Source organism: Micromys minutus (genome assembly GCF_963924665.1).
Source record: "Micromys minutus genome assembly, chromosome: 8".
Lineage (NCBI taxonomy): Eukaryota > Metazoa > Chordata > Mammalia > Rodentia > Muridae > Micromys > Micromys minutus.
Window position 1 is genome coordinate 52,747,217 of NC_137977.1, and position 23,463 is coordinate 52,770,679.

At 39.9% G+C, this 23,463-nt stretch overlaps 1 protein-coding gene across 2 annotated transcripts; it reads left to right on the forward strand.

Moving 5' to 3' along the window:
• The first annotated feature begins 1,206 nt into the window (after nucleotides 1-1,206).
• On the forward strand, nucleotides 1,207-22,946 carry SEH1L (SEH1 like nucleoporin). 2 transcript variants are annotated; one of them, XM_080920541.1, is made up of 9 exons: nucleotides 1,207-1,333; nucleotides 4,653-4,703; nucleotides 10,424-10,570; nucleotides 11,500-11,711; nucleotides 14,099-14,197; nucleotides 15,983-16,123; nucleotides 17,110-17,264; nucleotides 19,309-19,459; nucleotides 22,222-22,946. In XM_080920541.1, the coding sequence occupies exons 1-9, from the start codon at nucleotides 1,223-1,225 to the stop codon at nucleotides 22,412-22,414; spliced, it is 1,260 nt and encodes a 419-aa protein (XP_080776667.1). In that variant the 5' UTR covers nucleotides 1,207-1,222; the 3' UTR covers nucleotides 22,415-22,946. The 2 variants fall into 2 exon arrangements, with proteins under 2 accessions (XP_080776667.1, XP_080776668.1); XM_080920542.1 differs by having other exon boundaries at nucleotides 20,647-22,350.
• The last annotated feature ends 517 nt before the right edge of the window (nucleotides 22,947-23,463 follow it).

The window sequence follows — 23,463 nt, forward strand, 5'->3', positions numbered from 1 at the left end:
ACTTTTATATAGTGTGTTTTATTTCTGGAAATTAATGTCTCTGGAAATGAATGGTTATTAGTTTTATGTACAGCTAATGGACTTAGGGTCTACCTCTAAAATAGGAATATAATCTAAAAAAGGATCACTTTATGTATGTGTATCAGTTGTGTGCAGGAAAGGGCAGATCCTCAAGGAATCCAGATGTGTCAGATTCTCTGGAGCTAGAACTAAAGGCCATTCACGCCATTCAAGCCATGCCCCAAAATCTTACTAATTTAAAGAAGAGTAAGGAAAACTTAAGACTGGCAGGGTCATTTCACTATCGGTCTCTGCAGGTTTCTGTACAAATCCATCAGGAACAATTATTTTGAGACTCTTTAAAGTCTGCTTTTTAAAACGATTCCCATTCTTCAAATATCTTTATGTGTATGCATGTTTTACCTGTATGTACGTCTGTGCAGCACGTGCATCCTGGTGCGCATGGAGCCAAAATTGAACGTTTGATCCGTGGGAGTTAGAGAGACAACCTTTCACCTAAAACTCTCCTAGAATGAATGTTCCACCACTTCCTGAATTTGAATCTCCTGATTTGAGCACTTTCCTTCACCGGTTTCTCTTTGCAGGCTATTTTTGTTTATTTCACTTACTTCTCCATTAAAGACTGGCCCCATGCAAGTAAATACTGGAGTATCTTGCCATCACTCCAGGTGACTTTCTAGAACGTTTTCCTCATTCTGGTTTGGTGACCCTCGAACCCGTTGTAGTTGTGCCATCTTTCAGCACTGACAGCTGCTTCAGGTCCTCCACTCCTTATCTCACTTTCTTCCTTCTGGCAGACTTTGTGCTCGCTGAACTTGACTCCCTAAACCACAACTTTGGGCGTCTCCATCATTCCTAAGAAGCTCTAGTTAAGCGGTTGAGCCTTCCATTCAAATCTGCAGCCATCTCCAGTCGCTCGGTGTGCCCATCACGTGTTTACGGAGACAGCCCCTGCCCCCGCAGCTGACCCGGGAAAGCGCTTTCACCATTCCGTCCTCCTGCGTTCCCAAGCTTTGCCCCCGGCTGCAGCGAGGTTTGGAGACAGGCTCCGCCCGCGTAGGGCGTGTCCCTTGAGGCGTGGCGCGCCGGGGCGACGCGGGCTGGCGAGGGCCGACGTACGGTACGTGCCTCCGCGGCGGTCCGGGCGCTGCGGGCTGCTCCGCCGCCCTCTCGGAGGCGGGCCGGGCAGACGGCGGCGGCCATGTTTGTGGCGCGCAGCATCGCGGCGGACCACAAGGACCTTATCCACGATGTGTCTTTCGACTTCCACGGGCGCCGGATGGCCACCTGCTCCAGCGACCAGAGCGTCAAGGTGCGCGCGGCACGCTCCGCTGCCCGGGGCCCGGCACAGAGGGGAGGGAGGCGGCGCAGAAGGGACTGATCCCTACCGAGGCGCATGTGACAGAAAGCCCGGGACGCCGCCACGCCGGAAGCGGCGAGAGCCCTCCCCGCCGGCGGATTGTGGGGTCACGGCCGCCCGCGCTCGCGGCGTTTTCCTTCCGCGTCTGCGCGGGGCGGCGCTCGGTCGCCGAGCGCACGCTCTTGCAGGGCCTGCGGTGTGGCCGGGGATGTGGTCCTAAGCGATTGTGCTTCCCGTGGGGATGTCTTTTTCCTATGGCACCGTGTCTCATTTTCGTGGGCCTCGCCCGTATTCCTTTGCCCAGGACACATGGGATTCCCTGAAGGGATGATACAAGCTAGTTAACATACACACATTTTCAGAGACTAAGACTCTAAGCCTGGCTGTAGCCCTTCGGTCTTCAGTTTCATCCATGTTGGGGCTAGAAGTATGATCTCTGCCATCTCTGCTGGTGATTTTGTGTGACCACTTCTATTCACACAATTGAAAGTAGGCTGGAGAGAGACGGTTCAGTGGTTAAGAGCACTGACTGCTTTTCCAGAGGCCCTGAGTTCAGTTCCCTCCCAGCAACCACATGGTAGCTCACACCCAACTGTCACAGGATCGGATGTGTCTGAAGATAGCAACAATGCCCTCGCATACATAAAATAAAATACATACATAAATAAATAAAAAGAAAGGCAAGAAAAGACATCTCTGGAAGTCTTTTATTAGGCCTGTATCACACCAGGAGAGATAGATGACCTACAGCTGACTTAGTGAGCCTGAACAGCCTGCTTGTAGAAGCAGAGAAGGTGGTCTTTGAGCCGCTAACAGCCTTCAACCTTTTAGCAACTGTTATACCAGTCTCTGCTAGGTCACTAGGTGGAATTGGCTCCTGCCTGGTGGAAACGGTTGACGGGCATCCAGAGTTCCTCCAAGCTCTCCAGAGTAAAAAGTGCAGGCATCTGGGCTAGAGCTGTGCCTTCAGGAGGGCAGTCAGGCAGTCATGGAGTACTTTTCTCTGGACTTGTGGAAGGTTCCAGATAGTTGATGGTTGGATTAAAGGTAGGCAGGTTGTCCAGAGTACATTTTCTTACCTTTCTTTTTTATTTTCGATACTACATCGTAGCTCAGGCTGTCCTGGAACTCACAGAGGTCTACCTGCCTCTGCCTCCCAAGTGCTTGCTTTCAGGTGTGGGCCACTACTCCTGGCTAGAGTACTTTGTGTTTCTCAAGAAGTTTGTACTTATACACACCTTTAAAATTTTTTGTTATAATAACTTTGTCTTTAGAAAAAGTTACTGTGGGACTGGAGAGAGCTCCATGATTAAGAATGAGTTCTCTCTTCAGAGGGACTAAGCTTGGTTCCCAGCACTAATACCTTGAGGCTCACACTGTAACAGCAGCTCCAATAGATCCAGTGCCTCCCGACTTCTTTGTGATCTTCACTCAACATGCATGCACACATACACGTAAATGAGTCTTTAAAACGTACCTAGTATGTAAATTCTTTGCTGTCTGACACTCACTGTATTTACCAGTCTTCTCCATTCTTTGAATGTCTTTTCTGTCTTTTAAAGAATTTTGTTGGGCTGAAGAGATGCCTCAGTGGTTAAGAGCACTGACTGCTCTTCCAGAGGTCCTAAGTTCAATTCCTAGCAACCACATGGTGGCTCACAACCATCTGCAATGAGAGCCTATGCCCTCTTCTGGTGTGTCTGAAGACAGCTACAGTGTACTTATATATAATAAATAAATCTTTAAAAAAATGTAAAAAAATTTTGTCAAGCTGGATGTGGTAGCACATGCTTTTAATCCCAGCTCAAGGGAGGCTGAGGATTAGTTCCAGGCCAGTGTGGTCTATATAGCGAATTCCAGGATGGTCAGCACTGTGTATAGACCCTGCCTTAAAAACAAAAGGCTGGGAGGTGGTGGTGTATGCCTTTAATCCCAGCCCTCAAAAGGCAGAGGCCAGCCTAGTCAACAGAGAACTGAATCAGGGTCCTCCAGAAGAGCAGTAAGTGTTAATTGCTGGGCCATCCTTTCAACCCATCACTTAATTTTTGTGTGTGTGTGTATGTTGGCTTTTTATGATGAATTACTTTTTCTCCCAATATTGCTATACATTTTTGTCCTTAATACATTAAATTGGAACCATTTTTGTAGTGTATGATTTTTCTTGGGGTTTTTATTGAATATTTTACTTTAGCTTTGTTTCACATGCCGCTGATCAGTGTTATCTTGTTTAATTTTATTATTTTATGTGAATGGATAAATGTTTGTACATTTATCTGTCCCTCCAGTGCCTCCAGAGGTCAGACGAGGGTGTAGGGTGCTGAGAATTGAACCTGGGTCCTGTAGAAGAACATCTCTCCAGAGCTGGTTGCTGCTTTTTTATTTCATTAAAATTTATTTGTTACCTTAAAGTGAATAGCCACAGTGTGTTTTTCCTCCCTCATAGACCAGGCTGGCCTAAGTAGAGAGCCACCTGCTTCAGCCTCCCAAGAGTTAGGATTAAAGGTTATGCCACCAAGCTTGGCCCACTACACTTTTGCAGTCAGTTACAAAAATGTGGGCTGCAGTGTATCTAGCATATTTTCACTACTAAATTGACACTGTAGCCAGTAACTTCCATCTCTATCTCTGTAAGTGTCCTGCTTACATCTTCCTGACTTAGATGGAACAGTACTTACTGCCTGTTTTCATGTTGTAAGCAAGTTTTTTTTACAATTCACTTACTTAGTGCCACAGTTTGTGCATTTGTTATTTTTTTCCTTTCTGTTGGTGAGTTCAAAGGCTAAAAAAATGTTTTCAGGGGCAGTGCTGAAGTGCTTTATTGTTTTGAAACACAAGCAAGGTGTGCACTTTAGAAACTGTGTCAGGTGAGTGCCCCTCAGGCATGATTACAGCTTCTGGCTGTGAGTTAGGTGCTGATGAATGCCAGCTTATGTCAAATCAGGTGGCTTTAAACAGAAATGCACACTAAAAAAGATTATATATTGATTGGTTGTTGAAAATGTTTCACCAGATACAGGAACCTAAATTGCTAGGAACAGTGTTTTCATTAGTCAAAGTTCCTCAGCAGAACATAATTGGGGGTACTGCATGAGACTCTGGGCTCAGGCTTGGTCTTTAGTACACCACTAGCCCTTAATGGCAGTACCAGGGCTGGGGGGAAGGGATGGCCAGAGGAAGAAGTGGAGGAACGTGGCTGACTCTGTTAGAGTGCTTCCTTTGTGGAGCTGAGGGTCCCTTGCATCTGCACTCATTTGCCTTTGTGTTTTTACAGGTGTGGGATAAGAGTGAGAACGGAGATTGGCATTGTACGGCTAGTTGGAAGGTTAGTATCTATTTTTACATGGTTTGAGAAAATTGAAATGTTTGCTATCTTAGTATGAATGACTTGGTGTTCAGCTTTGAAAAAATGATAAACCTGACAACAGTGTTCTTCATTTCCTGGAGATATAGTTTCTCTTTTTTAAAAAAGATATATTTATTTTATTTGTATGAGTACACTCTGTTTTCACACACACCAGAAGAAGGCATCAGATCCCATTACAGGTGGTTGTGAGCCACCATGTGGTTGCTGGGAATTGAACTCAGGACCTCTGGAAGAGCAGTCAGTGCTCTTAACCGCTGAGCCATTTCTCCAGCCCATAGGGTTTTTTTTTTTTCTTTCTTTTTTTAAATTACTGTTATTAAAGTAATAGTAAATTTGATAATAAAAAATTTTGTAGGTCTGGCCAGTGCCTTGGGAGGCAGAGGCAGGAAGTTGCCATGAGTTAGAGGCCAGCCTGGATACGGAGTGAGACCTTGTCTCAAAACAAAACCAAAGAATGGAAAAATAGTATTTTTGTAGCATTCTGAAATAACTGCCGGTAGGATTTTAGCATATTTCATGTTTTCTCCCTTCCTTACTGTCCACCCAACTTTATGTTTTTTCTCAAACAAAAACAAGAATCAAGAAACAAAATAAAAAATCATAAAACCCCTATAAAAACCACAAAAATGAAAACTAAAACAAGTAAAAGACTGTAAGACAAAAAATGCCAAAGAAAGCAAAAACTTTATAAAATGACCATTGAAGCTTTTGTGTTGGCCAACTGCTCCTGGGCATGGGGCCTGCCTGAGGTGTGATTGATACACACAGTGAGACTCACTGTGCTAACAGGTATCAGTTATAGTTTCTTGTTTAGGGGTGGGACCCTTCTGGCCTGAACCTTCATATGTTCCATAGTGTCTGAGATTGTATGTACATTGCTCCTGGTGTGCTGGGAGACACTGTTTCCTTGGTGTCATTGTCACTTCTCGCTGTTAAAATCTTTTTGCTTTCTCTTCAGTGTACATCCTTGGCCTAGAAGGGAGGGGTTTTGATGGAAACATCCTATGTAGGACTGAGTGCTCCAAATTCTGCCACTCTCACATTGTCCAGTTGTGGGTCTCTGTTAATTCCCATCCAGTGCAAGAAGAAGCTTCTCCGATGAGGGTTGAGCAAGGCACTGATCTATGGGCACAGTAGTCTCACTAGGCATTATTTTATTGTTATCCTTTGTCAGAATAATAGTAGTAATTGACCTATTTAGTTGCAGGTTCTTGGCCATTTTAGCAGTGTCAAGCATGAGTTCTCTCTCATGGAGTAGGCCTTAAATCCAATCAGAAAGTGGCTGGTTTCTTCCACAATATGTTTGCCACTGTTGCTCAATACATCTTGCAGATGTGTCTCTTATAGGTCACACAATTTGTAGCTGGGTGGCTCCAACTGTGACTTTCAGGTACTACTAGGAGTTTTAGATTTAAATCATTGTCTTCTAGTTTCAAGAAATGGTCTAAAGAGGTCCTTATGACTGTTATTGCTTGAGGATCAATGTTTCCTTCTTAGTCTGGTCCTCACAGAATGTTTACTTCTGCTACAGAGTGTATCTACTTACTGATAATTGATTACCTTTTAGTATAGGGTGGTCTGCCCTGTAATGGTTGTTTCTTTTTATAACCCAACACGACTACAGGTTCACTGAGAACAGATTTCTTTCCATGGCTTCAGCCTTGAAAGGGGGATTGGATGGGCTAGACAGATACTCCTTTAAGTGATTTAGCATGCCTGTGTAGAGCAACAAGAGCTTGACCTGTATAGATGAAGGAGAGATGCCAGTTTTTCCATCTTCTGTTTAGTTACCTTGTGGACCTGTTAGGAGTCCATAATTTTTAGCAAAAACAGTTTCTGAGTCTTTGTTATGGTTTGTAGCAGTGCTATTCTCTTATGGCCTCACATGACTATTGCCATCACAAAGCTGAGTTGCCCTGGTGACTTCCAGAACACCCTGACCCTGTAGTCAAAATAAGGGAAAGAATAGACAGGGTGATGGCTGACTCTATGCTGATAGAGGAGACTGTAGAGTTGTTAATATTCTTTCTTAGAAAGAGGTGGGGAAGAGTCAGCAGACCCTCCTTAGAAGCTGCCAGTGGTCTTGGGTGTTCCTATAGACAAGGCAGGAGGTTGACTGAAGGTGGCATGCTACAGTGTCAGCTTTTGTGATCAGCCAGGCTGATGGGGGCTTGGTGATACAGTTCTCTTTCTGTGTTAACCCACTCTCATACTCCTGTTAGTAACCCAAGCAAAGTCACTGGTCTGCTCATCTGGATTTGGATAGAAATACTATTTGGATAGAATCCATTGGATAGAATGGTATTAGAGTCTCTTTAGGAAGAGTCACATAACACTAGAATAGCTTATATGTAGTCCTTTGTATCTGGCTAGTTTCCTGTAGCATATTTTTGTAGCATCCATTTTGTGTTTTATGTATTTCTTTATCCTTTTCTTTGAGATAGGTTCTCACGGTGTAGCCCTGGCTTTCCTAGAACTTATCCCACACCAGGCTGGTCTCAGACTTAGAGATTCCACCTCAATCTGTCTCTCAAGTGCTGGCATTAAAGATGTGTGCTACAACACTCTGTGTGTGTGTGTGTGTGTGTGTGTGTTTAAATAATGTGTTATTACCACATTAACAGAATATTATCAGTCACATTTTATTTATCGACTAATCTGCTGATGGACATTTGAATTACTTCTAGTTTTTAGTGTAAGAAATGTTTGTGTTTGGGGGCTGGAGAGATGGCTCAGTGTTAAGAGGACTGGCTGTTCTTCGTGAGGTCCTGAGTTCAATTCCCAGCAACCACATGGTGGCTCACAACCATCTGTAATGAGATCCGATGTCCTCTTGTGTGTCTGAAGACAGCTACAGTGTACTCGTATATATGAAATAAATACATAAATCTTAAAAAAATTTTTAATAAAAGTTTGTGTTTTTTTTCTGCCATTATAGCAAAATCCTGGAATTGATTATTAAATGTAACAGGCTCACAGCTTTAGTATATGATAGGTTAGGCTAATGAACCAAGTTTTGCTTTGGGTTTATGGTAGGAATAGGTTAAGTCCTTACACATTTTGCAGTTCTGTATCAAAGATAGAAAGTTCATGCTTGCATGGCAAACATTTTACTGACTAAACTATTCTACAGGCCCCCAGTTTGTTTATTTGAGACAGGGTCTTGCTTGGTAGCCTAGACCTTGAATTTGCTATAGTATTTCTGTCTCAGCTTTCCTGTTACTGGAATTAAAGGTGTATATCAACATGCCATGTGCAAAGGAAGCCCTCTGTTTTGCTTTTTAGTACTGTCCTGTGACTTTAAAGGCTATTTAGAAGTATCCAGTAAATATTCTGTGTTGATTAACGGGGTGGTGATTTAAAAGTTTGTTACTGTTTGAAATAGCCTGAAACTTGCAATGTAAATCAAGCAGGCTGTTCTTAGGTTTGTGACATTGTTTATGTATCTGTCTTCCATCTGCTGAGATTACAAGCACTTGCCCCCACACCTGGCTATGTAATTTAATTTTCTGAGACAGGATCTTGCTTTATAACCCTGGTTGGCCTAGTATTTGCTGTGTAGAGTAGGCTGTCCTTGTTTGTGCACAGAGATGTACCTGCCTGGATTAAAGACATATGCCATGATGCCTGATTATTGACATTTTTAAAAATTGTGGTGACATCTTTATGCCAACCTCATTCTTTAGTTAAAACAAGGATCTAGCATTTGTTTAATCAAGTATATAACACATAGTGTGTCTTTTAGTTAATAGCCTTTTAAAATCAGAATTGAAGGTGAAACCCAGAAGATTAGACAAACAGATGCAAAGTGGGTGGTTTGCCCTTTGTTGTGACATTGTAATCTTGAGGATGTTACTGGTCTCAGAAACAATTATTTATTTTCTTATTTATTATTATTCTGGAACTCACTTTGTAGAATTGGCTTTTCTTGAACTAACAGGGATCCTGCTTGCTTCTCAAATGCTGGGATTAAGAAGTTTTATGTTACTGAAAGTAGAGAAAGTGTTAGAAATACAGGAGTCGTTGGGGTTGTAGCTCCATTAGAGTACTTGCTTTACCAAGCACAAAGCTCTGATTTGATTGGCAGTTGTGCAAAAGACAGGTGTGTGCACATGCCTGAAATCTTAGGACTCACCTGTAACCCAGTACTGGGGATATGAAGACAGGAAGAACAGAAGTTCTGGGTCATCCTTAGATACATAAGGAATTCTAAGCCACCCTAGGCTACATGAAAACACATTTTAAAAGAACAATAGAGAAACACTAAAGTGTGAGATTTTCTAAAAGTAATTAGTAGAGTGATTGTCAAAGCATCTAGTGATCTAACAAATTCCTTTGATGGTGAAATACATCAATCCATTTTCTTTCTTGACAGCATGAGGGAGTACAGTAGTAACTTTATATGTCTTATACAATGAAATGATTCAGAGCTTTACATTAGATGTATTCTTGACTTACAGTAGGGTTATTTCCCAATAAACATAAGTGAGGTTGAAAATGCTGTAAGCTGAAATGTGTTTAGCATCCAGCTTGCCTAGCATCCTGCATCAGTAAAGCACATACGAATTCTTAGCTGGTCCTGACTGATTGGGTGCTGTGACATCCAGGTATAGATCAGACTCAAGGTTAAAGAACTAATTCACATCCTAGAGCTGAGCATCTGGGGCATACCCTCACACATCCTGGACCTTCACACTTACTTCTCAGGGTACAAGGGTTTGGGCTTCTTAAGCTTTGCACCTAATGCCTCCACCCATAAAACCGTTTCTTTTTTAACCTCACATCCATCCGTTCAAATCATTTAACCAATTTGTTGTTACTTTTCTGTCTATTGTTAGCTTTTAAGATTTTACTTACTTTTTATTTTAAGAGTTGTCTGTCAATGTGTATCAAGAGCATGCAGCACCCTCAGGGGCCATCAGGTCCTGGAAATGGAGTTACAGATTGTTGTAAGCTACCATGTAGGTGCTGGGAACTGAACCCAAATCTTCTGTGAGAGCATTCAGTACTCTCACCTGCTGAGCCACCTCTCCAGCTTTACCTGTTAGCTCATGAATCAAATAAAATTATGCAATTGTGAGGACCCAAGTTTGGAACCACATAGAATGTGTGCGGGTGGCAGCAGGTTCTTGTAATCCCAGTGCTGGGGTAGAGACTAGAGGATCTATAGGAGCTAGCGGGCCAGCAAGTCTAGTAAGACAGTAAGCTCCAAGTTCAGTGAAAGAAATGGAGAAAACACATGCATGTGTGTGTATACACACGCACACATTCAAAATAAAAAAAATTAAAAAGAATATTAGCTCTAGAGGCTGATGTGATAGCTCAGCAGTTAAGAAGACTGACTGTTCTTTTAGAGGCCTGGAGTTAAGTTCCCAGCAACCACATGATGGCTCCTACCATCTACAAAGGGATCTGATGTTGTCTTCTGGCATATAAGTATACATGTGGACAGAGCACTCATACATAGAAAAGAGTGAATTAATAAATTAAAAAAAAAAACCCAGAAGCCCACTATCCTAAATATCTCCCAAAAGTTCTAAGTTTTTAGAACTTAACTTTTTATTTAAATGTTACATTGCTGTCTTTCTTGTCTTATTGAAGTAAAATTACTTGTGTTCTATTTTTGCAAGTAAAACGATGTGTGTGAAGTGTGTAAAATCAGTTTGCTTTTTAAACAGACACATAGTGGATCTGTATGGCGTGTGACATGGGCTCATCCTGAATTTGGACAAGTTTTGGCTTCCTGTTCTTTTGACCGAACAGCAGCTGTATGGGAAGAAATAGTAGGAGAATCAAATGATAAACTTCGAGGACAGAGTCACTGGGTGAGATTAATTCCTGGCACCTACTTCCATCTTCTCTCCTGTTTATTTCACTTTGGCTTGGCTTGCACTGGTATCCAGGTCTTTCATTGTTCCAATGGGTAACCCAGAGGATTTTCTTTGTACCGGATTTTGTATATTTGTGTATCTTCTATGATTTTGTATAGTATTTAGTCTGTGGTTTTAGGCTTCTGGTTTGTAGTTATTTCACAATGCCTGGGATTGAACCCAGGGCTTGATGCACTATCACTGAGCTGCACACCAAGCTAACTTTTTCTTTGTTTACTTTAAATTCGACTTCCGCCTTTGTCAGTTGATTTTTACCTGTGTGCTGCTCATATTTTTCAGCTCTCACAGTAGAGAATTAAACTAGATTATAAGACCTTTCCACCACTTTCACTGAAGTTTATCATATGAAGTGTTCTATTTTTCTTTTAATTTATAGATTCAAACTTATATTTATTCAAATCTATAAAGGATGTGTGCAGTGAGAACTTTCTCACTTCTGGTCTGCCAGGCATTTTGGTATTGTCTGTGATGCAGTCCATTTCTTTACTGATGTCGCAGAGGTTGCAAGCCTTATGTTCACTATTAAGGGAGCCCACTTGGTTTGATTTACTGCTTGCAGCATGCTTTATATGATGGAGCTATGTGTATAAAGTGCTAACATTTCTGGTTTAGTGAGGAGTCTGTTAAGTGAGATTGCTAACATAATATATGATACTTTCTAAAGGCAGAACTGTTCATTAATTTAAGTGATTGTATATGCAAAGTGCTTCACTGGAAATAGAGACCAAGAGTGGCTTTAAGTTTCTTATGCAAGGATGAAAACCTAATAAATGGCGAGTTGTCTGTGAGTCTAAAACACTTGTTCTTCAGGTCCGTCATATTTCTTTTTGTGTATGATTTAAATTGTGTATTTTTTTTCCCAGGTGAAGAGGACAACTCTAGTGGACAGCAGAACATCTGTTACTGATGTGAAATTTGCTCCCAAACACATGGGTCTGATGTTAGCAACCTGTTCAGCAGATGGTGTAGTAAGAGTATATGAAGCTCCAGATGTTATGAACCTTAGCCAGTGGTCTCTACAGCATGAGGTCTCATGCAAGCTCTGCTGCAGCTGTATTTCTTGGAACCCTTCCAGGTAAGCTCACATCAGACCTCTGAAAATTCTAATAAAGCAGGAAAGTGATTCTTTTTTTTTAAGCTAAGAATTTACTGGTTTAATTTTTCAGATTCCTCCTTTTGTGACTAGATAATATTATCTAGAAGAAAGTTTCCACTTTCCTATATCCATAAATTTTGAGGAACCCATTCACTATCAATAGTTTGTTGAGGGGCTGGAGAGATGGCTCAGTAGTTAAGAGCACTGACTGCTCTTCTAAAGGTCCTGAGTTCAAATCCCAGCAACCACATGGTGGCTCAAAACCATCTGTAATGAGATCTGATGCCCTCTTTTGGTATATCTGAAGACAGCTACAGTGTACTTGTATATAATAAATAAATAAATCTTAAAAAAAATAGTTTGGTGAGAACTTCTGGAAAATTTTCTATGTATATAAAAATAAATTAGAACATCTTTAAGAAACAGATCTTTGCAAAAATAACCCAGATACATACCAACCCAAGAAGACATACTGTACTTAGCCATGTATAGAACTTAGACAACTTTCTCAGGGTTCTTTTTTTTCTCACAGAAAAAGTATTTTTTGGGCATTTTTTTCATATTTTAGTATATAATTTATTTTTAAAACACCCAGTTAATCTCTTAAACAGTTAATTGCTTAATTTAAAAGATTCTCACCTTATTGTATATACTGGTCCAGAACTTGCTGTGTAACCAGCTAGTACTGGTGTTGAACTTTTTATTTGCTTCACCCTCCTGAATGTTGGCATAATAGAAGTACAGCCATCATGCCTATCTCCTCATTGTTCCTGTCTAATGTTCCATGTTGTGTGTGATTGTATGACTATGCTATGGTTGCTTTTAAAAGACTTTAAACAAAGCTATCACTTAATTTTATGTGTCTGTCTGTGAAACGTGTGTCTGGTGTCCTTGTAGGCAGGAAGTGGGTGTTGGATCCCTGGAACTGGAGTTACAGATTGTTGAGTCACCATGTGGGTGCTTGGAATTAAACCTGGGTCCTTTAGAGTGATCTTAACTGCTGGGACATCTTTCCAGCTCCCATGTTTGCTTTTTACTTATTTTTTAATCACTTTGTAAAAAAAAAAAAATCTGCAAATACCTAGAAATGTAAAAAGCAAAACTGAAAGGTCTCTTTTTCTACAAGGAAAATGCTGTCACTAGCTTATATTGTAGAATTTAATTCTGGTAGTTAGTTACATACATAGATGATTTATTGTGTTGTTCATGCTCTCTTAGATCTAAAGTGTTTATATTCACCAATACCCAAATAACTAGTATGTATTTTATTTGTGGTAATCTTCAGAGTTGTTACGTTGGTAATTGTTTTAAATTTATCTGTACTTAGTGATTTATTAGTTCTTAGATTATGACTCCTCAAATTTTAAAAACTTAAAACATTTTTATTTCATGTATATTGGTATTTCTTCTGTTCGTATATCTTTATACCTCCATCATGCAGTGTTGGTGGAAGCCAGAGAGGGCATTAGATTCTCTGGAACTGGAGATACAAACCATTGTGAGCTACCATGTATGTGGGTGCTGGGAATTGAACCCAAGTCTTCTGGAAGAGCAGCCACTGCTCTTTACCTTGTAGCCATCTATGTAGTCCCAGTGATTCCTCTCACAAAGAAGAAAACTAGCCATCCCAGCACTCCGGAGGCAGAGGCAGGTGACTCTGAGTTTGAGGTCAGCCTGGTCTACAGAGTGAGTTCCAGGACAGCCAGGGCTACACAGTGAAACTCTGTCTTGATAACCTAAGGGGTGTAGAGAGGAGAAAGGAGAGGGAGAGAGAATGAGCTTATTTTGCTTCTGTTTCATGTTGAGCCTTTTCCTTTCTGTTACATTGTTATAAATACATAATGAATATTTATGACATTTGGGTTCTGTAAATATTTAACATGGGTATAGATATTTTGTCTGTGAGCTCCAGTTGACTCTGAAATTGAACTAGGAGTCAGTTACGAGAACATTTCTTATAGATATACTCTCTCATGAAGCTGGTGTTTACATGGAATAATTTCTCCATACTTTTAGTTATTACCATAGCTCTTTATAGTTTACCTAAGTTTTCTAATTAGATTAGTGGAGCTAATTATGTGATGCTTTAGTAACAAACTTTAGCTAGCTTTAATAATAAAGAACTACATTTTTCCTGTTGCTGATTTTGAGTAAGAAAAGTCTCTAGGTATTGCAGGGTTTTTTTTTTTTAATGTCAACTGTTGGAATGCCCTTGTTTAGAAAAAGGGACAGTGTGTGAGGTTCTCATGTTACATGTAGCGCGGCAGGTCTATGGTGGACATCCAGATGTTATGTGAGGTCCAGTTCTTAAATCCTGTTAATGCAGCAGCTTATTGTGTTATGTGCGTGTTTCCCTTCCTTTCCAGCTCTCGTGCTCATTCCCCCATGATCGCTGTGGGAAGTGATGACAGCAGTCCAAATTCAATGGCCAAGGTTCAGATTTTTGAATACAATGAGAACACCAGGTCAGTACTGCTTTGTTTATGTTTTAAGTGAGTACTTCTTTATTATCTGCACTGTACATGTTTCATTGTGTAGTTACTGGTTTCCTGAGAGATACCAAGTTCTGTGCTATGCTTTCATTTATAGTTGGAGTTTCTTTTCTCCCAAGACAGGGCTTTTCTGTGTAGCCCTGCCTCTCAGGGCCCTACCATTTATATACCTTCTCAAAAGTCCTTAGAATTCCAAACATTGCACAGTTAGCGAAATTATCGGCAGCTGGTAAATCATGCCTCTGCTAGAGCCTGAGGTAAAGCATGGTCAGGAGCTGTGGACAATCTGAAGCACCATATCTCTCACCTGGGATAAAATATATTCCCAGAACATTTTTGTTTTTTAATGAAACCACAATTCTCATTACAAGAACCTTTGACTTTTTCTCTTTAAAGGAACTTGGTATGTTGCCCAGGCTTGGCCAGGAACTCAAGGATCTACTTCATAAATGTTGAGGTCACAGGTGTATGCCATCAGCCAACTCTCCTTTCTGCTTGTGTGTGTGTGTGTGTGTGTGTGTGTGTGTGTGTGTGTGTGTGTGTGCTCAGCCTTTGTTGGCTTAGAACTCACTATATAGACCAGGCTGAACTCATACTGTTCTCTCTCCCTATGGAGTGTTGGAATTAAAGGCATGAACCACTATGCTAGGCTCTTAGCTTTTTTTTTTTTTTTTTAAAGAAAAAAAGGCTAATAAACTCAGACTCTATTTTAGCTAAGTTTTGATTAAATATTTTAAGATACACTTAAATTGTAAAGTAACAGACTGGGCCTTATTTTGGTTTTTGGGCCAATCCAAAAGATTTTTTTTTTTTTTTTTTTTAAACTGGTGATTAGGCAGTCTCCACTGGCTCTTCCAGCTTTTGAGCCTAGGATCCTGGGCTGTGGCATCTACTTTAGGCACCTTCCCTGTTTTGTGTTTTGTGTTTTTTTTTTGTTTTTTTGTTTTTTGTTTTTTCCAATCTTTTTTCTTAGAAACATTTTCTCTGTGTAGCCCTGACTGCCCTGGAATTTACTCTGAAGACCAGGCTGGCCTCATACTGGGAGATCCATTTATCTCTGCCACCGTAATGCTGGAATTAAAGGTGTGGGCTATCACTGCCCTGTTTATCCTGTTTTGTCTAATCTAAAGACATTGAACTTTAGGGTCAGTCCTACCCTATAGATAATGAATAAGGAACAGATAAATAAAATTTTTTTTGAATAAGGTTATATTTGTAGGCTCACTTTGGGCCTAGGAGCTAGTCATTTGGGGCCCACTTTTAAGTATTCCCCCAAAAGGCAAACATTTACTGAGAGGAGTATGAAAAACATTGAGACACACTGATGAACTTTTTTACATTTCTGACATTTGTTTTTAAAAATTAGTTATTTATTTTGAAATGGGGATCTCCATACAGTCCCGGCTGACCTGGAGCTCACAGATTTTCCTGCTTCTGCCTTCACAATGCTGGGCTTAAAGTAGTATGCCACTAAGCCTGGTTCAAACTGCTTTTACTTTAAAGATTTATGTTTATTCACTTACATGTGCATGCATGAGTCTATGTATGCCACTTAGGTGCTGGTGCCTGCAGAAGCCAGAGAAGAATATTTAGATCCATTGAAGCTGGAGTCACAAGCAGGTGTGAATCACCTGAAGTAGGTGCTGGGAATCTAACTGTGGTACTCTGGAATACACCAAGTGCTCTTGAGCGTCCCTCAAGCCTCAAGTTTTGTAAGTTTTATTCCTGAAAATTTTAATAACTTTTTCTTTGAATTAGGAAATATGCAAAAGCTGAGACTCTTATGACAGTCACAGATCCTGTCCATGATATTGCGTTTGCTCCAAATTTGGGAAGATCTTTCCACATCCTGGCAATAGCAACCAAAGATGTTAGAATTTTCACATTAAAACCTGTGAGGTGAGTTGTAGAGAAATGAAGAATTTGAAAATATTCTTTCCTTCTGCTTCTCTTCCTTTGTAAAGAACAGTAAAGGCACAGGTCGGTAGGTTGATGTCAAGTGGATACATGATTGGACAGTAGAGAGGTAGGCGGAGAAAAGTCAGAAGAGGAGGAGGTGGGAGATTGGAGAGGAGGCAACATGGAAGCAGATGTGGATGTTTTTCTCTGCGCATCTCTATATGAATAAGGTTGTTATAAATGTTTTATAAGGAATGGAATTGTATAAGATCATTTTATCTAGGTGGGCAAATTATACCAGTTGGATCAGAGTATTTTGGTGTGTTCTTTGATGTGATGACTTAGTTGAATTGAAAGGGTGTAGTGGTGGAATGCACAAAGCACACCATGGAGTTGGGAGGAGTGTGTGTAGGCTTGGCAACAACACATCAAGAGGAAGTGAGTAAACCAACACGCCAGGGCGGGTGGAGTGGACCTCAGTGCCTGGGTCAAAAGAAGCCGCCGGTGTCTGTGAGTACTTAGTGGCGGCTTGGAGCCACTAAGATACAGATACCTGCAGTGCCATGTGGTCCTATATGAGCCGGCACTAGTGTGGGATAAAAGGTTATCACTTTTAATATTTACCACCACATAGGTCTGCAGACTTTCTCTGATGAATGTTTGTGTAACTTTTTGGAGTGAGGATTTTGTTTGAATTGTTTCAGTTCTTTTCTTGTGCTAATTTGTTTCTTCTTCACCCCCCAAAAAAGGCGGGGGAAGGCAACGAGTTTCATCTGTGGGGTGAAGTAAGTCCAGGTTTGGAGGAAGTATGTAGCCTGAGGGCTGAGTGGTAGTGGATAGTGGGCAGGGGACATAAGTGAACGTGTTAGGAAAAAATATGGTAAGCGTATTTATTTGTATCTCTTACTTCAGATATATGTTTATGTGTGAGAGAGTGTATATACACACAAGACACTTTTTGAGAACTTTGTTAATCTTTTTCTTAGGAAAGAACTTACTTCTGGTGGTCCAACAAAATTTGAAATCCATATTGTGGCTCAGTTTGATAATCATAATTCTCAGGTCTGGAGGGTGAGCTGGAACATAACAGGAACAGTACTAGCATCTTCAGGAGATGACGGCTGTGTTAGGTTGTGGAAAGGTAAGGTTTTTAGTAGCGGGGCAATTGTTACTTATATTTACCTTTCACTTCAAAGTGTAAATTCTGAAATAGATTTAAAAATTGTTTTTAATATTGTTTAATTATCTTATATTTGTATTATTTTGAAATTCCAGATTACCTGGTTCATAGAATTAGAGGCCAATTGAATTGTTTTATTTCTATGTGGAAGAAAGCCAGTTCTAAAACTAATTAGAACATGCAGTACCCCCAGGAAAGGCTAATGTGGGCAACTACCTTATTAAACCCTGGATCAGCCTCCAGTGATCTTTGGTAAAAGTATTTGCCTCCAATGAGTAAGGACATGAGACTGAATGTCTGTAATCCCCCTGCTTGTTTAGGGAACTGGAGGCAGAGAGAGGAGACTTCTAAGAAGCTCAGGTTCCTTAACCTGGAAAACACAGCTCAGTGGAAAAAAACATAAAACAGAAAACAGTGGAGTCCTTATCTTAAACAAGGTGGAAACGGGGGCTGACAGCTGAAGTTAACATCTGCAAGGGTGCTGTGGCACACCTGTACTTGAATATGCATGCACGCATACTTTCTGTCTCTCACTCATTCAAGAGACTTTAAATCCATCGTCTTTTTCTTTTTTTTTTAAGACTCCAAAATTCAAGAATACTGGGGTTCTGATGCTGCATTTCTTGTGTCGTACTTAAGGAACTTGGTCTAATCAGTTGGCACTGCCTTTGATATCTGTAGCATCACAGTGGGCTGACTCCATTCTGAACATCAGCTATAGACTGCCGTGGGTCATTGCCCTGAGCAGTCCTTGCTTTATAAAATGCAGTTTGGCTGAGCCTTGATGGCCTCCCATGTTCAGTCTTACTGTGTTCTGTAGGACCAGCCCAGACTTTCCTTTTCTTAATTTGATTCTAAGGCTTTCTCTGTCCTTTTTTTGTTTCTAAACTTTAAAGTAGGATGGTCTAGTTGTTTCCCATTAGGTTTTTTAACTTTGATTTACTGACTTCAGTGACTAGTTTTGCATTCAAAGTATGAGACCATGTTAGATGATCCACTAAACTTCTATGCAGAGGTTTTCTTATCTATACACATTTCTGACCAAGTCTATAAAGTGCCCACATAAAGCCAGGAAGACAGCTCCAATCCTTATTTAGATTTATTGTAAGAAGAAAGACAACGAATTTGGGTTTATTTCTTTTAAAGATTTTGTTGTGGTATTAAGACAATGCTATTTGGTATTGTTCTTCAGTTATGGCTCACCTTTGTGTTTGAGACAAGGTCTTTCTTTCCTGGAAACTCACCAAATAGGCTAGGTTGAGCCCCAAGGATTTGTCCCGGATAGTCTGTTGCTGGGATCACAAGGGCATGCTGCTGCACCTGGTGGGTTCTGTCGATGACTCGGGTCCACATGGCTGCAAGTCAAGCACTTTTCTGAGTGAATTATTTTCCCAGCCCAGATACTAACTTTTTTATCTTTGAGATTTTATAATTGTTTCACTTAATTGTTTCTGAAAGAAGGGAAATAGAAGGTGAAATCTTTCATGTTTTTTAAACAAATAATTGTTTTTGATACAGGATCTTATTCTGGTCTGGAACTCACTGTGTAGTCTATGGTTAGCCCCAAACTCACACCAATTCTTCTGCCTCAAGTATAAGTCATCATGACTGGCTTAAATTAGTAATTCTTTGAAAACCTTAATGTATTTCATCCAAAAATTTTATTTACTGCTTACCTAGAAGTAAATGTAGCTGGAGCTGTGGAGATAGCTCAGTTGGTAAAGAGCTTGTAAAAGCATGAGGACCTGAGCTCAGATCTTCAGTATCCATGTAAAACCCAGGCCTGATATAGTGTGCAGTTGAAATCTTAGCTCCAGGGAGCCTTAAGCAATACGGTGGTTCAGAGAGACCTTACCTCAAAAACTAAGATGGAGAGTCCAAGGGGAAGACAGCTAGTATCAACATCTGCTTCCATGTGCATGTTTGTGCACATACGCATAAGCACATGTATGTATTTATATGAATAGGTATGTCATATTAATATGTTTGGCTGTTTTTCTTTCAGCTAATTACATGGACAATTGGAAGTGTACTGGTATTTTGAAAGGTAACGGGAGCCCAGTAAATGGGAGTTCTCAGCTGGGAAACTCAAATCCTTCACTGAGCTCAAATATTCCAAATCTTCAAAATTCATTAAATGGAACTTCTGCTGGCAGGTAGGCTTTTCTGTGGGAAAACTAGCAGCCCCATCCCCCACCCCCTGCACACTTTTTATGTGTATGGGTGTTCTGCCTGCTTGTATATCTGTGCACCACAATGTGTGGAGTGTTTGGGGAGTTCAGAGAGTCAAGTGTTTTGGAGCTGGAGTTATGGATGCATGTGAGCTGTCATGTAGGTGCTGGGATTCAAACCTGGGTCCTTTTCTAGAGCAGCCAGTGCTCTTAATTGCTGAGCCACCTCCCCTGGTAGCCATACTAAAAGGTGAATTTTAAGATGGAATAAAGTAATTCACCAATAATTGTGACACTCTTGGAATTTCACTCTTGTCTGTATTTAGTGGTTTACTTGGTTACAGTATCGACAGTTTTTAAGTCCGTTAGGTTATATTCTGGAGTTTGGTGGTCAGTTAAACATGTTAATAGCTTTATGATCCCATGTTCTTTTCTGCAGCAGTGAAAGGAGATGTGGTTTAATATGGTTGACTCTTAGATAAACATTCGCTTTTTGTTTGTTTGTTTGTTTTACTGCCTGTTGGGTAGGCTTTGTATCAGATTACATTGAAATTTTAAATAAAGTATATAACTTCAGCTTTGTGAGACCATTGAGTGAAATTATTTTTTTTTTGTGCTCATAATAACTAAGAGGAAATGGTAAAATATGAAATCTTGAAGTTTATGCTATTCTGCATACATTTAAAACAAAATTTGACATAATATAGTGTCAGTTTATTCATTCAAATTTCAAATATGTGAATTTATAATTTAAAAATATGTCTTTGGGCATAATTTGGAATAGAGTTTGGGAAACTTCAAAGTCTCACCTTAAAAGGGCTTTGTGGTTACCCTATTGTCATCCTAAGCAGAAGAAAAACATGCATTTTAATTTTCTCAGTTGTTTTGATATTACTGTATTCTTTTAATAAAGAAATCTTGCTGTTTGATTTTGAGGTCTTAAGTATTTGTAACTATAGAACCTGTTTCCAGTTACAGTGGAGAACAAATTATTTTATGAAGGAAAGCATATTAGAGTTACTTCTTAAGAGTCTGGTTTAGGTTACAGCTTCTGTACTGTGTTATTTTCTTCCATAGATAGCTTTGATCTGTGTTCTTATTGTGCCAGTGACCATCTGTGTTAGATCTGTGATGCATTCTTCCTTCTCCATTTGTGTTGTGTCCTTTAACAGAAAGCACAGCTGAGTACAAGCTAGCTGGAGTAACTTTGCTGTTTTGCTGCTTGTTGCATGCACACAGGAATGGAAATCAACTCCTTTTCCCCTTCCCCAGCGCCGTTTGATCTCTTCCAAGATGCACCAGCAGCCTGTTCACTACTACACAGTCCCAAAGGCCTTTAAACGACAGTGCATATGACTTTTGTACTAGTCAGTTTCCTGACAATATAAATGGGAAGGCTTTTTGTTGACACATCATCACCAAAACAATTTTTGGGAATGTTCTGGAAACTAACTTGGGTTTAAAAACTGAAAAGATTGCTATTATCCTCATAAGCAGTTGGGAGGAGGGAAACTAATTTTATTCCTTTTGGATAATATAGGAATGTCTTTTATTTTCTAAAACAATAAGCTAAAATGATGAGCTTTTAATAATTTTAATTTGAAAATCGAATAAATATTTTTGTAAAGATTGTTTTGAGTGGTAATGTGTTTCCCTTTTGTAGAATTGCTCCATAGGTGGTACTGTCCACACAACTACTTTACAGGTGACACCATCCACACAACAACTTTTCTTGTAATTAAAAATACTAGTAAAGGAGTGAATCATTAATCTGGCACCACAGTTAAGATAAAATGGTTTGTAGCCAAGCAGCATATTAGCATTTGCTAGTTTTATTTGGTTGGAAAATGGTGGAAGCACTTCTTAAGTTTTCATCCCATACACATTAGAGATATTTATTAAAGATATATATGCATGAATGTTTATGGTGTGATTCTATATGACTTGGTTTCCTTTAAGACAATTTGGAAATATGAGTTGACATTTTTCGAAAAATGTGCATGCAATTAAAATTCCATGTCTCAGGATTTTTAATGCGTTGTTTCAACGAGTTCCTGTCTTCTGAAATTTTTGACTTTGACAAAATTATACACCTTTTCATTTACTAAACTCCATACATATTACGGGTAAGTTAAAAGATGTAGAATAACAGGCTATATTTTTTTGAGCCTTTTTAATGCACCAAAATTCTGTAGCTATTCTAGTTTTTTTTATTTTCAGGAAACTAAGCCTGTCCAATGATTGTATTTGTCAAAAGCCTGTGGCAGTAGCCAGCTCTCCCGTGCAGTGAGCTGCAGTTGGTTCTCAGTATCACGTATGCACTAGAGATGCGTGCCTGCTGCTGCAGCACATGCACACTGTTGGAAGTGAGAACCAGATGTGTGAATTAAGGAATCAAATGACATTAGACATGCTTTCAATTTATAAACGAATGTCTCTGTAACATGCAAACTGATAATTTTGGGGGGCATTTTAACTTTAACAGATTGTATTTTTTTTTTTTTTTTTTATATATCAAACTTTTATACTTTTTAAGCCACCTTGATTCAAGTGAGAGTCTTGATTTGTGCTGTTGCTCTATTGGTTGTGGCATGAATACACAGCTTTTTTTTCCTTCCTTCCAGCATGTTTTCTCTTCTTTGGTTCTCTTTGTATTTACTGCTTTTCTCTTTTTCTTCTGTTCCCCTCCCTCCTTTCCCCCCTGTTGTTTTTGTTTTGGTGTTTTGTTCCTGTCTTCATTATTTCAGGTATTTCTTTCCCCCTCTGGATTCCCCACGGGCTGGATCAAGATGGTCCAGTTGTGCCCAGCTCCTTCCTCCTCCTGCTCCTCTGCTAGAGCACTCTTGCGATGCTGACACTGCCAACCTCCAGTATCCTCACCCTCGCAGAGGATACCTCTCTCGGCCTCTTAATCCCTTACCTGAGAATGAAGGGGTATAAAATACTGATTTCCAGGCCTTATCCAGATGCTTGTAAATGCTTTATTCCAGGCTGCCTTTTGGTTTCTTCATTTTCTTTTAGAGGATCCTTCTTATTTAGGGCATGTCTTGCATGTATCATAACTCAAGTGTTTGAAACCAAACCTGTTTGTACTTCCGCACCAGGAAACCTTGGCTTCACTAGTTGGTTACCTTTGATGAGATGAGCTTCAAAAAAGCAATATTAACTGTGAAAGATTTCCGGTATCTGATTCAAAGTGCCTGTCTTGTAAATTCTGTGTGGAATTGTTATCATAGGGTTCAGTTTTGTCTGTTAATAGTAGTTTCATAGGAAAGCATATCATTGTGAACTTCACTCTGTATTTCAGACATTAAGAAATGTTTTGAATTTTATAGGCTGATGTTATAAATGACTGTAAAATAAATCATTCCTGTGTATAAAGCAGCAAATCATAAGGATATTTTTGTCTTTTTTTTTTTTTTTAAAGGAAAATGCCTTTCACTACTTGGAATTACTACTTAAAAATTTTGTAATTATTCTCCAAGTAGGTTATTTAATAAAAATATTTTAAAAGATGTGAATCTGTTGTCTTATAAAAAAACCACATGTATATAGTTGGGTTTTGTGTTTCAAGAGTCTGTATAGGCTGACCTGATTGTGCAGCGAATTTGATTTTGACCTCCTCATATAACCTAACTCTACCTGGAATTACAGGCCTGAACCCATACCTGGCTAAAATGGATGCACTTTAAGATAATTTAGGCTTAGTGTCCTTTTCCCATGTCACAAAACAAAACAACAGCAAAAAGCTTAAAAAACAAACCGGAACCTCCAGGAGATAAGTGTTAAAGGTACAATGCCAGGTAAGATGCGTCAGTGGGTAAAGATGCCTGCCACCAAACCTGACCCCCTGATTTTATGCTCCAGAAACCACATGGTAGGAGGAATCAACTCCTGTAGGTAATTTTCTGACTCCACACACATACCATATTGAGAGTGAGTTTATACACACCAACACAAATAATAGATAGAATGTCAACATACAAGTT